Raw genomic sequence first — 15756 nt, 5'->3', positions numbered from 1 at the left:
TCTTGCCATTATGAAAGAGGCCCAGGAAAGGTCTCTTGACCCTTCGGCTGTGTGAGTATACAAAGAAAGGAAGGCCATCTATGAACCAGAAAGTGGGCTCTTCACAGATAAGGAGTCTGCCAAAGCCTTGATCTTGGACTTCCAGCCTCCAGAACTGTGAGAAATAAATTTCTGTTATTTATAAGTCACTTAGTCCATGACAGTTTGTTACAGGAGGTCGAATGGACTAAAGCATGGACCATAGACCTTTTGTCATTCTCTGAAGACACAAAACCTCTGTGCCCTGGCTCATGCTGTTCCCTTGGCTAAAAATGTCCTACTTGTTCAGTTCCCATTCTATATTATTCATCTAAGGACCACTTGAAATACTATTTCTTTCATGAAGTTTTACTTAAAATTCATAGAGTAAATCCCTCCTTTTGCTTATCCTAAAACATGCTGCCTGAAATTCTACTTGGCATGTATTTAGTAGAATCCTAATAGTTATGCTTATGTCTGATTTTCCCCTTGAATTCATAAGTTCCTTGAGTTCAACTGGTTTACTCATCTTGCACCCGTCACTAGCATGGTATCCAACATATAGTAGGTCCACACTAAAGAACAACAGTGTTTTTCTGGTATGAAACTGCCATTATTTTTGCCTCCCATGAGAATGATAATGAATTCCTCGAGGATCATATCTGGCACACAGACTGGCACATAGTAGGTACTTAATAAACAGTTAACAAATTTTAAAAATTAAAAGAAGACCAGGCAATGAGTTTATTTCTTAGTGTTTACAAGGTGCTGTCTTTCATTTTTTTGTCTTTCTTCTTATTTCAACATAAATGAGCCTTCCACAAACTGGCCCTATCTTAATTATACATTTATACATTTATAAATTATACATTTCTTGTTTGTTGCTTTTCAACATGTACTAGTCCTCCACAAGTCAAGTTAGACCCTTTCGTGACCTCTTCCTGTGTATGATATTTTCTACTCATGCTAATATAATTACATTCCTCCAAAACAAAAGTTCCAAAATAACTTCCTCTTACAATAAAGATAGAGTAGGTAATTTAGACTAAACTTTCTGGCTTGAGAAAAAGTAAATGAATTATTAAAAGCATCTGTTTGAAGTATCAGAGAGCCACTGAGGCAAATGAAGAATGACAAGGGCAAGTTTTGAAAGGAGAATAAAACCCAAAGAGGTCAGCCTAGCATTTGGTGCCACTTTTCCCCATAAAAAGGAATTCTAAATGGAAGAGTCCATGGATTGAATTCAAAGGATCCACAAATTTGTACAGGGAAAAAATTTACATCCTTAGCTTTACAAACCATTAACTGGAATTTATCATTTCCTTCAGTTATGAATATAAACATAGTAGAATTAGCAGTACATGTGATTTTTGTTGGTAACAGAAACCTCAGATATTTTCATATAACCCTAAAGTTGTCCCAAATATCTCACAGTATCGTTTGTACTCATCACCATTTCAAAAATAAGATATTATTACACTCACTAGTCGTTTCAGGGGCTTCTGCCAGTCCTGAAAGAGACAGTTGATAGATTGAACAGGTAATAGTTTTGAATTAATGTTAAGATCCTGAATTTTCAAATGACTCTTGATGCTTGGTGGTCAAAAAACTGGAGCTCAGGACCCACCCAAGCTGGATAAAGGGACTGTGGTGTATCCTTAAGGCTCTGCTTGGCACCCTAAAAGACATACCTAGAAACAGAACAGCCCTCCCTGATACTTACACCTAGCTTCAAATTATTTCAAGCCCTAACCGAATTGAGGTAATCCAGGATTGCTCGTGCTCAGGCCATCTGCCGAAGCAAATGTAAATCCTCTCTGAAGAAAGATAATAGCATTCTAGGCTTTATACTATCTCTATAATTTTTCATATACAATATACAACACTCAGAGCTAAGGAGAAAAAAGCATACTATAATTTACGACAATGGAATAAAGAGCCAAGAGACAGAATAGAAAATAGACAGATACAGACACATACCCATAAGGAATCCAGATTTTGAATTATGGACTTTTAAATAATCTCGTTTTACTATGTTCAAGAAAACGAAGAATAAGAATTAGTAAAGAACCATTAAAAAAGACCCTGAATGGTAATTCTTGAACTAAAAAATGCAATAAATGTGGGACACCTGGTTAGCCAGTCAGTATAACATGTAACTCTTGATCTCAGGGTTGTGAGTTTGAGCCCCACATTGGGTGCAAAGATTACTTTAAAATAAAATCTTTTAATTAAAAAAATACAATATGTGAATGGGATGCCTGGGTGGCGCAGATGGTTAAGTGTCCAATTCTTGGTTTTAGCTTGGGTTGTGATGTCAGCGTCATGAGATCAAGCCCTATGTTAGGTTCCATGCTCATTGTGGAGTCTACTTGAGGCTCTCTCTCTCTCTTTCCCTCTCCTGCTTCTGCTTTCTCTCTCTCTCTCAAATAAATAAGTGAATCCTTAAAAAAAAGTAAAATAATTCGAAAAACTATATATGATTCCAACTATATAAAAGCTATGTATGATTCCAACTATATAACATCTAGAAAAGGCAAAACTATGAAGACAGTAAAAAGGACAGTGGTCACTAGGAATTGGTTGGGAAGAAGGGATAAACAGGAAGAACACAGATAATTTTTAGAGCAATGAAAATACTCCATATGATAGCACAATGATGGTTATATCATTAGATATCTATCTAAACCCATAGAATATAAAATACCAAGTGAATACTAAGGTAAACTATGAACTTTGGGTGATGATGATATGTCAACGTAGGTTCATCAGTTGTAACCAAATATACCAAATATAGGGAATGCTGGTAATGATAATAAAAATAACTGTTGCTTTGAATTCTGGCAGCATGAGATACATAGGAAATCTCTACCTTCTTCTTAATTTTGCTGTCAACCTAAACCTACTCTTAAAACAAAAGTCTTTAAAAAACAAACCAAAAGGCATATTTAAGCTATATAAAATTTTTATAATAAACTATAGAAGAAAGCAAAGTTAATTAAAATCTTCTTTGCTACTGGAAATAAAAAAGAAAAATAAAGGTACACTATGGGAGGCAAGACTAAGAGAAACATGAGACACACTAGTAAACAAATCTTAAGGTTTTTCAAACTCACTTTCAACATTCATCGTTTCCCTAGCTTGCAACTTCTTTTTTTTTTTTTTCTCCTTTATATATAAAACAGACAGACTGGGGTGACTGGGTGGCTAAGTTGTTAAATGTCTCCCTTCGGCTCAGGTTATGATCCCAGGGATATGGGATCAAGCCCTGCATTGGGCCCCCTGCTCAGTGGGAAGCCTGTTTCTCTCTCTCCTACTCTCCCTGCTTGTGTTCCCTCTCTTTCTGTCCCTCTCTCTGTAAAATAAATAACATCTTTTAAAAATAAAATAAAATAAAAAATAAAACATTAAAAGTGTCATGGTAAGATATAAAAAAACACAAAAACAAAAATAAGACAATAATTGGAATTAAGAACTCAGTACATGGGTTTAACAGCAAATTACACAAAATGAAAGAGAATTAATGCACTGCAAATAGGTCAGAAAAAATATCTAGAAGAAAGCACATAAGATAAAAATGATAAAGAATGCAGAAAAGTTCATAAGAGAGGATACCATGAAAAAGTCTAAAGTTTGTGTAACTGGAATCCCAGGAGTAAAGACAGTGAAACAGAAGCAAGTCTGAAAAGCTAAAGATTAAGAACTTTCAAAACTGATAAAAGACATCAAGTTACAGGTTCAAGAAGTACCAAGAACATGAAGGGGTTTAAATATAAAGAAAAACAAACCTAGATACATTATAGTAAAACTACCAAAAACCAAAGACCAATGAAAAATATCCAAAAAGTAGCCAGAGACAAGAACAGATTATTCTTCAAAGGTGTAAGAATGACAGATAGCTGACTTCTCAACAGAAACTGTGGAAACCAGAAGAAAATGGAACAGTGTCTTCAAAGCACTAAAAGACAGTAGCTGCCAACCTAGAACTTATACCAGAAAAAACTACCCTTCAAAAATGAAGGTGAAATTCCGATAATGTCTCTAGGTAGATAATAGTTTTCAATTAACTGATTTTCATAATTATACTATGGTTTTAGAAGATGCTAACATTAGTAGAAGTTGGGTGAAAGACAAATGGAGACTATGTGGTTTTGTTGTTCTTGTTCTTGTTCTTGTTTTTTTTTTTTTTTTTTTTTTTTTAAGTAGGCTCCACGCTCAGCATTGGGCTCCAACTCACAACCCTGATACCAAGATGAGAGCTGAGATCAAGAGTGAGACACTTAACTGATTGAGCCACGCAGGCACCCCTATGCTATTTTTACCACCTTTTTTGTAAGTCTAAAATTATTACAAGAGGGGGAAAAAGGTAAAATATTGTTTCAGAATGAAAGCTAATGTCAGAATGGAAATTCCACAAAAGTTGGGATTTCTTGTCTGTTTTGTCATTGCTGTAGACCCCCTAGTGTCTAGAACACTAATTAACACAAAGACATTCGGTAAATATTTTTTCAAATGTACCAACAACAGTCGTAGTAGCTATCACTTATTCAACACTTAGTATATCTCAGGTAGTATATCAAGCACTTTACATTCATTATCCTTCCGACAATCATGGCACATGGAATTTTACATTTTATATGTGAGTCTCCCTATTTTATAGATGAGGCTAAGTAACCTGCTTAAGATCACATATAGTAATTGGCAGCCCTCAAACATAGATTTGACTCCAGAGTCTGTTTCGTTAACCACTGTGCTATAATACTTTTGTGTCACATAAAAAGATTTTTTCTCATTCACTTATTCAAATTCTCTTCATCTTTCCAGATTGTATTAGTCCGTGTTCTCCAGAAAAACAGAAGCAGTAGTATATGCGCACATACAGTTGACCCTTGAACAACAGAGGTATGAACTGCTCAAGTCCACTTATACACAGATTTTTTACAGTACAGTCCTATAAAAGTACGTTCTCTTCCTTATGCTTTTCTTGAAACATTTTCGTTTCTTGGGCTTACTTTACTATCAGAACATAGGAGATATAACATACAAAATACATGTTAATTAATCAACTGTTTATGTTATCAACTAAGCTTCCAGTCAACAGTAGGCTATCAGCCATTAAGTTTTTGGAGGAGTCAAGAGCTATACATAGATTTTCTACTGTGCTGGGGATCAATGTCCCTAACCACTTGTTGTTCAGGGGTAAACTGTATATATAAGAGGAGATTTAGCTTATGTGATTATGGAATTGGCTCATGTGATTACGGAGGCCAAGAAATCCAATGATCTTCCATTTGCAATCTGAAGAACTAGGAGAGTTGGTAGTGCAATTCAGTTCAGGTCTGCAAGCTCAAGACCCAGGTCAGTCAGCGGTGTAAGTCCCAGTCTGAGATCAAAGGCCCAAAACAAATACCCCCCCCCAAAAAACACCCCAATTCACTCTTCTTCCACCTTTTTGTTTTAGTTAGGTCCTCAAGGAATTGGATAAGACCCACCCAGATTAGTGAGGGTGGATCTTCTTCTTCTCCTCCTCCTTCTTCTTTTTTTTTTTTTTTTAAAGATTTTATTTATTTATTGGACAGAGAGAGAGAGAGAAAGAAAGAGAGGGAACACAAGAAGAGGGAGTCGAAGAGGGAGAAGCAGGCTTCCCTCTGAGCAGGGAGCCCAATGCAGGGCTCGATCCCAGGACCCTGGGATCATGACTTGAGCCAATGGCAGACGCCCAATGACCGAGCCCCAGGATAGATCTTCTTTAAAGTCTACCAATTCAAATGCTAATTTCTTCTGAAAACACCCTCACGGATGTACTCAGAAATAATGTTTTGCAAGCCATCTCAGCATACTCTCATCTGGTCAAGATTACACATAAAACTAACCATCACATAAGTCAAGACACACTCCTCTATGATGCCTTATTTAACTTCTCTAGTACCCATGATTTCTCCTTATTCTCAGATCTCTGAGCACGACTTAATGCCATTATATAAGGTCCTGAATTATTAACAAAAAATTAACAATATTCTGTCTGTTAATCAGTAAACATTATCTCCTCAACCAAATTACATCCCCTCATAGGCAAGTGACCGTATCTTACAGCCGCATTTGAAACTCTGTAAGGATACTTGATATTTTGGTAAAGAGTTAAGAAAAATACGTAGTTGGAAAAACCATGCAAAGAACAATACTTTGGGATGGTTTAGAGAGCAGGCTGTATGGCTTAAGATTCTAAACATCAAATTCTAAACATCTAAACATTGGCTCAGAAAAAAAGCTACCTTATAAAGGTAGGTTTGGGGGCACTTAGGTGGCTTAGTTGTTAAGCATCTGCCTTCGGCTGGGGTCACAGTCCCAGGATCCTGGGATGAAGCCCTGTGCTGGGCTGCCTGCTCAGTGGGAAGCCTTCTTCTCCCTCTCCCACTGACCCTGTTTGTGCTCCCTCTCTCACTGTGTGTCTCTCTGTGTCAAATAAATAAATAAAATCTTAAAAAAAAAAAAAGTAATTTTACTTATTTATTTATTTGAGAGAAGAGGAGAGAGGGAGAGAGAAAGAGAAAGGAGTGGGGAGAGGGGGAGAGAGAATGAATCCCAAGCAGACACCACACTGACCGTGGAGTCGGATGTGGGGGTTGACCCAAGGACCCTGAGATCACGACCTGAGCCCAAATCAGGAGTCTGAGGCTTAAGTGACTGAGCCACCCAGGCTCCCCAAAATGGGGTTTTTACATCAAATTTTCTATAATACCTCTTTTTCCTTATGTCAGGTTAGTTAAGTGTTCAGGGCATGTTGGACATAGCAGTACCATTCTCTCGGTTAAGCCCCCTTGAGAAGGCATATATATTGCATAGAAGGTGAAGTTTGAGAGTGTGCAGATGAACAGTTACCCCCCCACACATGTAAACTGCAGCTTGTGTGGTGTAAATATACTGTCCCTGCCTGGAACTGCCTGTGGAACATGGTCTCTTCGGGCCCTGTGGTTTCTCAGTACATTCCAACTGCTGGGAGGCTGGAGCTTGGCTCAGCAAAGCGCAGATAAACAGCTTCCTGTAGCAGGCTGCCCGTGTGAGGAGCAATGACCTCAGCAGAGAGCGTCTGCTTTTCATTACCCTGAGCACATCGCTGCACAGCTAGAGCTCAGAGTAGGAACAATACAAGTTGGATAGGTTTGGCTAGCTCAGGTCTCCCATTACACCTTGAATTTTTTCATCTTGGCTGCCAGAGAAAAGAGGGTATAGCCAGGAAGTGAGGAAATGGCTCATGGGTGAGAAAGGAAAGACAAAAACATTTTCTGAGGCTGTTCTCTGAACGAACGAGATGGTGAGTCGAGTGGCTAATGCTAAGTCTCTGACAGTCTGGCAGGAAGTCCCCCGATGTCTTTCATCTCCAAAAAGGTACATAAACTGCAGGGTAAGCAAAAAGTGTTACAGACAACAAGAGAGACTGAAAGGTCCTCGAACTCTTCAACTCTAATACCATTTAAAGAGAAAGAAGAGCAAAACCATCCCTTTCCGGGAGATCCACAAAGTAGGAGAGAAGCGAAAAACCCACACACCAGGAGCTAACAGGGAATGAGAATGAATTCCACAAAGCCAGCCATTTTACTCATGTCATTTTACCTCATCTGCCCAACAACACCTGTGAGATAGGTATTAGCATCCCTAGCAATGATCTTGACCTGGAAAATATAACACAAGGACATTAACAAAGACATTTTTCGTTGATGTTATTTAATGACAAAGGGATGAACTCAAGGCTGCTTCTACGGCCACCCCAGAAACAGCACTGCTGACTGTTGCAGCTCCAGAACTCAGCAACCCTGGGCCAACGTGTCCTAAAATAAATTTACATGCTCATGACATTTTCTAGTAAGATAGTTTCCACTGTGCTGGACAGAATTGCATCTGATAGTTGAAGAAAGGAATCACAGTTATGGCCTCAGACAGGAAATTGGTTGGACATGACCCCTCTTGAGGGATCCTGAGAAACAATTTGTTTTGTGGGGAAGTCATTGACTGGAAAGATGCACCTGCCATGGGGCTGGAAGCTAAGAGACAGACAAACATCTTAGCAAATCATAATAACAGAGAGAAGCTTCATTTGACTTTCATTTCACTTTTCTCAGGGAAGAAGAATCTTTGTGTGGCTGCCAAAACCCTAACTGTCCCTCCTCCTTCCCCTCTCTCCCTTCCACCCCCATCCCAGTTCATTAAAGACCTTCTGGTTAAAGGTGCCAGAATGTGTCATTCTTTCCTGCTCTTGTGCCAGGCCTGTGCTGCCAGCACCACAGATCTTCTAGAGTACTGAGCAAATTATCGAAGAAATTAGACACTGATGAATTTATACTGTTCTGTTGTTGATGAAATGAAGTTTCTTAACTTCTGATGAGCTATTTCATATTACTAATAGCACTACTGATCGGTTAATTCGGATTTGTGTGCGTCTACCTGATTGCGGGAGGGGTACTCAGAGAATTACCAGAGCAGGAGAATGAGAAGAAATATTAGTGCTTGGATGGGACCAAATAAAGATTCTTTATATTATTTATCAGTTAAAATAAATTAAGTAATATCTTTAAGGGGAAATATTTTCATGTAGAAAATTATACCTAAATTTTTTACTAGCTAGCTATAAAAGCTGCTCCCAGGAAAAAGGAAATAGTATCACTGGCTCTTGAGAATGCTTCCGCCACGGATGGAGTTCCTTCATTTCCTCTTATCCAATGGTTTCACAACAGCTAAGTTTCTCTTAACGGGTAGAAGGGGGGTGGGGCGGGGGGAGTGAGGACTCTCCTGACAGGGAGAATCTGGGCCCAATTATTATTTCCACAACCTTTGACTCCGACTTCTAAATGAGTCAGGAGACCAGTGGGCTGTGAAATGGCTTCCTCAGTTACCAGGTCAAGTGCTGCTGGATGGTTTCCTGTAATCAAAACAGGAAGGGACTGAAGAAGAGAGATGAATTCTGAGCAAGGAAGCAGCCTCTTCTATCCTTGATGAAACTGGATTTTTAAGTTTCAACATAGATTGTGGTGACTCTCAACTCACCACTATGTCTCCCTATAGTGCTTTTGCTTTGGATACCCCTAGTGACATAGAAAAGGACCAGAATCCTCTACAGATTTTTACAGATGACAGTAAAGTGCTGGGCCAATAACAGTAAGGACAGGATTGCTCTAGCTGAAGGCAAAATCTATTCCTGGCAATTATCTGAGTCTGTGAGAATCCAGATGATGACATGAGAAATGGGTAATTTTCTGTTACAATGTGTCAACTCCAGCTAAGAACTGAACTATGGAAAAAAGATGGGGGGCGGGGCAGGGAGAAGCATTACCCTTTTGAAGAAGTCTATAATAGGATTAGTCACCATTACTTCACCAGAGCACATTTTGGCTCAATTTAACAACAATAAGTAGGGAAAACACGGAGCAGAAATGGCCCAGAGAAGTCTCAAGTCCATCCATCATTTGAAGCTGTGAGCCTGGAAATCAATGAAGTCCTGGTTTGTTCTGATGTGTTTCTTGTTGCTCCAAAACTGCTCCTCTGTTGCCATGGGCACGAGAAGGACCCAAAACAACATTACTTAAATGCTGGATGATAGATAATCCTAAAAAAATCTGCCCACTTTAGAACTGAAAGTTTACACCCTGAATGTTCTAGATTACTCAAGAGAGAAGTGGGTCATCTTTCATAGGGCTTAGAGCACCTGTTTAAAAAAAGAAGAAATAATACATATTTTATAATGATGTTTTGTTTTCTTTCAAGTTACATTTTAAGTGATTTAGGAATATGCACCATGGGAACTTCCTTTTCATCTCCAGCAATGAATTAATGAAGGTCATGTTTTATGGATGTATTCTAAGCAAAACAATAAGAAAAAAAAAGGGATTTGATGCTGGTATCTTTTACTACAAGAGTATATTAAAAAAGGCATGCAAATTCCCAATCGAATTCTGATGATTAATATATATTAAGATATAATAATTAATGTTCTTTTTCTGAAAACTAAGATTTCAATCTTCATATTTATATTATACATAACACAAGTAATTTTAGGTTTAATTATTTTATTACTTTCACTTATTATATATGAGCAATGCATAGGGAAACCAGTTACTTGGTTTCCCTATTGGTGGCTTTCCCTGATCTATTAAGGTTATTAAGGTTATCCCATTCTGGGTAGCAGCAAATAAAATCAATCTTACTATCTTTTTTGGACACAGAAAGCTTAGGTAACAAAGGTGGACAAAAAGGTGAGTCACCTGAACTTATAACTTATCGGCTCTTTGATGGGATGAGTCAATTGTCCCATGGGATAAGCCCTCAAATGCCATCTCCAAGAGGCCTTCGTGACTATCCTGTATATCATGTTACCCTAGTTATTTCCTTGTTATTTATCTTGTTATGGTCATCAGCTGTGTAACCTTGGTAGTATTACTTTTGTGGGCCTGAATTTCCTAATGCATAAAATGAAGAGAATATATAAAACCCCACCTCATGGTATTGTGAGATTTAAACATTTTTATTTATTTACTTAATTTGTCTTTTTTAGAGAGAAAGAGAAAAAGAAAGAACATGTGCACATAAGTGGGGCGGTGGCAGAGGGAGAGAAAGAATCGCAAGAAGGCTCCATGTCCAGTGCAGAGCTCGACATGGGACTTGATCTCACAACCCTGAGATCAGGACCTGAGCCGAAATCAAGAGTCAGATACTTAACTGCCACCCATTTGCCCCAGTATTATGAGAATTAAATGAGAGAATGTATGTTATATGCTTAGAACAGTGCTTAGCACACAGCAAGTATTTATTAACTATTAGCTATTGTCTTCATCATCAGTGTACTTGTTTATTGACTATCTCCCTCACTAAACCCTTACATCCATGAGAATAATTACTTTGTCTTGTTAACTACTCTTTCTCCACTACCTATTACACATAGGCACATACATAGTAAGTGCTCAAAAATAATTGCTGAATGAATTCATGAGTGAATGCTGTCTTATATTCTCACATATCCTTAAAATAAACCTCTATTGGGGCACCTGGGTGGCTCAGATGGTTGGCCATCTGCCTTCGGCTCAGGTCATGATCTCCAGATCCTGGAATCAAGCCCTGTATCGGGCTCCTAGCTCAGCAGGGAGTCTGCTTCTCCTCTCCCTCTGCCTCTCCTCCTGCTCAAGCTCTTTCCCTGTATCTCTCTGTATCAAATGAATAAATAAAATCTTTAAAAAAATAGAAAATAAAATAAAATAAAATAAACCTCTACCAATGAAGATATCTGTGTACTTGCAACCAAAACAGACATCACGTAAGTATCCCCAAGAAGCTAAAACCATCATTGAAAAAAAAAACAAAAACAAGACACTTGATCATAAGAAAGAGCCCTCCTGGGCCCACCAGCCAAGACCACAGAGTATCATTCATTTCTATATTAGTATGTGGAGGTCAAGCTCCCTGATGCCACAGTGTTGTAACTATCAATTTAGCCTGTGAAGAATGGTTCCCAATCCTGATAGGAATTCTCAGATTTCAGCCTGTTTCTCTCTCATCATTATTTTCCAATGTCTTAAGAAAACCACATTTCTCATTTTATCTTTACCACAAGAACCTGGTCACACTCTGCTGTGGTTTCTAAGCTATAGCTACTCCAGCCTCATTTTCTTAGATGTACTTCTTCAGAGGTCCTGACCCCATTCTGACACTTGGTCTATTCTTAGAGTGGCACCTCTAAATATTAATTCCTTTTACCTTCCTCCAGTTGAAAGACAACATTCAGAGGTAGAGTTTGCATACAACATAAAAGAAAATCCTCTGGGATTTGGTATCCTTCTTTCAAGAGTGTCCAGCAGAACATGATCTAAAGAGCTCACAGTCTTGCAGACATACACACACAGTACAGCTTAGCTACTCATGTTTTACAGCTTACCCAGATTTACTGGAACAATCAAGGATTTGTTGGAAAACACCAACAACCATGGAGTGACAGCACAGGTGAGGGGACAAGCAGACCCAGAGAAGAAAATCATCAGGAAAACCTTCCTTCCCAAAGCAAGATTATAGAATGAGGACTTTTTCTTAAAAGGAACTTATAAGGAACTCTTCTTCCTAGGGCAATGTCATTATGCTTCTATGAATTAACACAAAACTGAAGGCTGATAAGGAAGGATTTTCACTAGATAAATAAAATTGATAAAGAAAATCAGGAGCTTCTACCACTCAGGTCTCTACCAAATACCAGTTTTAATTTCATCATATGTCCATTCCATTCAAGTCTTTTTTGCTTGTTTGTTTGTTTTAAGATTTGGAACTTGGATGCTAGTTCATTTCTCAGAATAACTTGCCTTGGGCCAGTAGGGTTTCCGAAAACTGTCAGGTATGTGCCACTCACATACATTATGTAATTTTTAGTTTTCTGAGGACAAGAAACAGCTCACTTGGCAACTAGATTTCTATCAGCACTATGGAAAATCTTAACTTTTCAACAGTGTATTGGTGAATAAAAGCTATAGTTGATAGCATTCAATAGCATTTGAAATTGTCATAAGGTTTACTATTGGCTCTATAGAGTTCAGGATCAGTTATTAGACTAGTTGGGTTCACTTCTAGAGTACTACCTACATGGCATACAGCTGCTTATATAGCAGAACACAGAGCTTAATAAAAAAAAAAAAAAAAAATCAATAGGAGCGCCTGGGTGGCTCAGAAGGTTAAGCCTCTGCCTTCAGCTCAGGTCATAATCTCAGGGTCCTGGGATGGAGCCCTGCATCGGGCTCTCTGTTCAGCAGGGAGCCGCTTCTTCCTCTTTCTGCCTGCCTCTCTGCCTACTTGTGATCTCCGTCAAATAAATAAAATCTTGAAAAAAAAAGAATCAATAATAATGCGAGAAAAATCAAGAGAAAGTCCTTATTACTAACAAGAACAAGAGCAAATAGTGTGTAGTAGCTTCAAATATAGATACAGCTGTATATTCAACAGTCACCTAACATCTTTTATGTGCTAAACATTGTGCCGGCCACTAGGAACACAAAGATGGAGAGACAATGATGTCTGTCCTCAAGGAACCAGTGTGATAGGAAAGACTTATAAAGGATTTGGAGGGTGGGGGAGGTAGAGTAAAATGAAAAAAACCAGGAAGAAGCATTGCCCCCAGAAGAATCATATTTCACTTGGCAAGGAGCCTCCAGTGTGCTGGTACAGATTAAATGGCCTAGAAACTTGACCCCCAGGCTTGTCAGTTCTTTAAGAGCAAGTGAGGCTATTCATTCTCAGTCTTTATTCCCTGCCCACCTCATTTGCTTCAGCCTACACCATGAGAACACGATTCCTTCCTTGATTCTCCTTTAGAGAACTGGGAAAACGGACAGGTTCTGCTCTTGGAGAGCCTGTTTTTCCCAGGGACTTGAAATTCCAATCCATAAGAAATCTAGACTTTATTTGTATATATGGACATATGCATATACATCGCCATGTATATATTATTGCCATAGCTTGGCAAAAAAGCTAGGGAGAGTCAAGAATCCCCCAACAGCAACCCAAGTTTAGGCCATTAGAACAACTTTCTGATCTTTAAGGAAGCTGTAGAGAGTAGAAAGAAAAAAAATATATTTTCAAGGAGGATAGACTTGGATTCATGATTTGCCTTAAATACAAGCCTGTTAGGATGCTGGATGGCTCAGTTGGTTAAGCTTCTGCCTTCAGGGCTCATTGCTCAGGCAGAAGCCTGTTGCTTCCTCCCAACCTCACTCATGCTCACTGTCTCACTCTCTGTTTCTTTCTCTCAAATAAATAAATAAAACCTTAAAAAAAAAAAAAAAAAGCCTGTTAAAGGCTATTCTTTCTTAGAATGTTCCCAATAAACCATAAAAATATGGAAGAAGAATCCAAATGATAACACAAATATGTGACAGCATTTTGGAAATAAAAATAACATTGCGTATTTCTCTAACACACCCTTTCATGAAGACCAAGGAGTTCAAAACAGATTCTCTTTCAGCCTAAGAACAGTTCTGTGACATTAAAAAGTAGTAATCACTTTGATTTTTACACACTCCAAGCATGCTTTACAAAGAAGCACAATATGAAAGTTATTCTGCCCCTATGAATACTCTAAAATTATTAGCTGATTGACACAGCGTCCTGTAGATGTAGAAAGAAAATTGCAGAAGCAAATCATCCTAAGCACTTCCATGAGAAAAACCAGCTATGAAAAACACAGATTAAGGGAACCCTGATGAAAGGCAACCACAGTAAGCATTCTGATAATGGAGAAAGTTAAAAATTATAGGAGGGACCTAAAGAAACAGAGCTAACAGATCAGACAATTAGTTCTTGAGCTACTATCATCATAACCACTCAGGAAACTTATCACTGGACAAAACTAACTGCACCAAAGGTATGTTCCAAAACATATTTGGGCAGCCCTCACCAACCTACCAAAACAAATCATTCACTGCCACTCCATCAGCAGCTATAATCTGCTCTATTCTTCATGCACCTTGCCTGCTTCCTAGTGCCTCTTCTGGGCTCACCCGACTGGCAAAACAGGTACTTACTATTCAGTGAAGAACCTGGCAACGCCGTACTGGCTAATATCTTCCTTATTCTCTAACAGCTGGCACACTGCATCCTCCATATATGTAAGGACATGTCGCTGGGCTAAAAAAAAAAAAAAAAAGAAATCAAGACAGAAAGAGAAAGTGAGAGACAAAGAAAGTAAGTCTTCCCAGTCCCAGTAGTAAGCCATGAAAGTCAATCAAGATGTTGGTTCTGCCCTAAGGAGTGGACTGGAATAGGCAAAGCAAACTTGCTGGTCCCAACTGAGCTCTGGTCTCAAAGGGTAGAATGGGAGACAATGTAGAACATGACCCATTGCCATCGGATTGGCTATTATTATTAATATTAACTCTTCACTCCTCATTTCAGTGGAGGGTGATGTTAATGAGGGTGAGGAGTTTAGCACCATTTAGCTACACCTGGGAATTCTTTTCTTCTACCTCCTTCCACCCTCTTCCACTTCTGCATGTCTCAGGAGCTTAACGCAGGAGTAGTGATGCCATGCCTGAAGTATGGATGATCTGCTGGCCAAGAAGACGCAATTCCTTAACAACAACCAAAAAAGTCATGGAAAAGTTTAAGGAAATTTAATGAAAATGTCAGTAATGATGCTATAAGTTATTAGCCTTAGGACTGTGAAATCTGTATGGCTCAATTTACCAGAAATCACATTTTCTGCATTTGTTGTAATGGGAAAATGTGTGAATTAATCATGGGCTTGTAATATAGGATGTATTAGAATTAGAAAGACCTTGGTTTGAATCATGGCTCTGTCTTTGGTAGCTTTATCTTAGATAGTTATTTAATCTACACCTCTTTTCTGCTTTATCAGGTGTGGAAACATAATTTAGCTCTTTCTCAAAATATGGTTAATCAACTTCTTGATTTGCATCACCCAAGATACCTTATTAAAATACAGATTTGTAATCTGACACCATCCCAGACTCAGTGACCTTAAATTTCTACCTGGAGTCCAATAATTCTAAAACAAACAAACAAACAAACAAACAAAAAGTTGTTTGGTTTTTTTTTAAAGATTTTATTTATTTGACAGACAGAGATCACAAGTAGGCAGAGAGGTAGGCAGAGAAAGAGAGAAGTTTGGGAAGCAGGCTCCCTGCTGAGCAGAGAGCTGGATGTGGGACTTGATCCTAGGACCCTGAGATCATGACCTGAGCTGAAGGCAGAGGCTTA

General features: G+C 38.5%; 1 protein-coding gene across 7 annotated transcripts in view; it reads right to left on the bottom strand.

Moving 5' to 3' along the window:
* Positions 1-15756, bottom strand: part of CSTPP1 (centriolar satellite-associated tubulin polyglutamylase complex regulator 1) — a 190542-nt gene that overhangs the window by 128514 nt on the left and 46272 nt on the right. For 3 of the 7 annotated variants that reach the window (XM_059141852.1, XM_059141842.1, XM_059141863.1), the window contains one exon: positions 14562-14664. The exons of 3 other annotated variants lie outside the window; for them this stretch is intronic. In XM_059141852.1, the coding sequence (XP_058997835.1) occupies positions 14562-14664 (103 nt within the window). Of the gene's footprint in view, positions 1-14561; positions 14665-15756 lie in introns of those variants that run through there. One more of the 7 variants, XM_059141857.1, reaches the window with a different exon arrangement.

The sequence above is a fragment of the Mustela lutreola genome, chromosome 1 (genome assembly GCF_030435805.1).
Source record: "Mustela lutreola isolate mMusLut2 chromosome 1, mMusLut2.pri, whole genome shotgun sequence".
NCBI classification, from domain to species: Eukaryota; Metazoa; Chordata; class Mammalia; order Carnivora; family Mustelidae; genus Mustela; species Mustela lutreola.
Note: the sequence above shows the minus strand (reverse complement) of the source record. Positions and strands in the feature narration are given on the sequence as shown.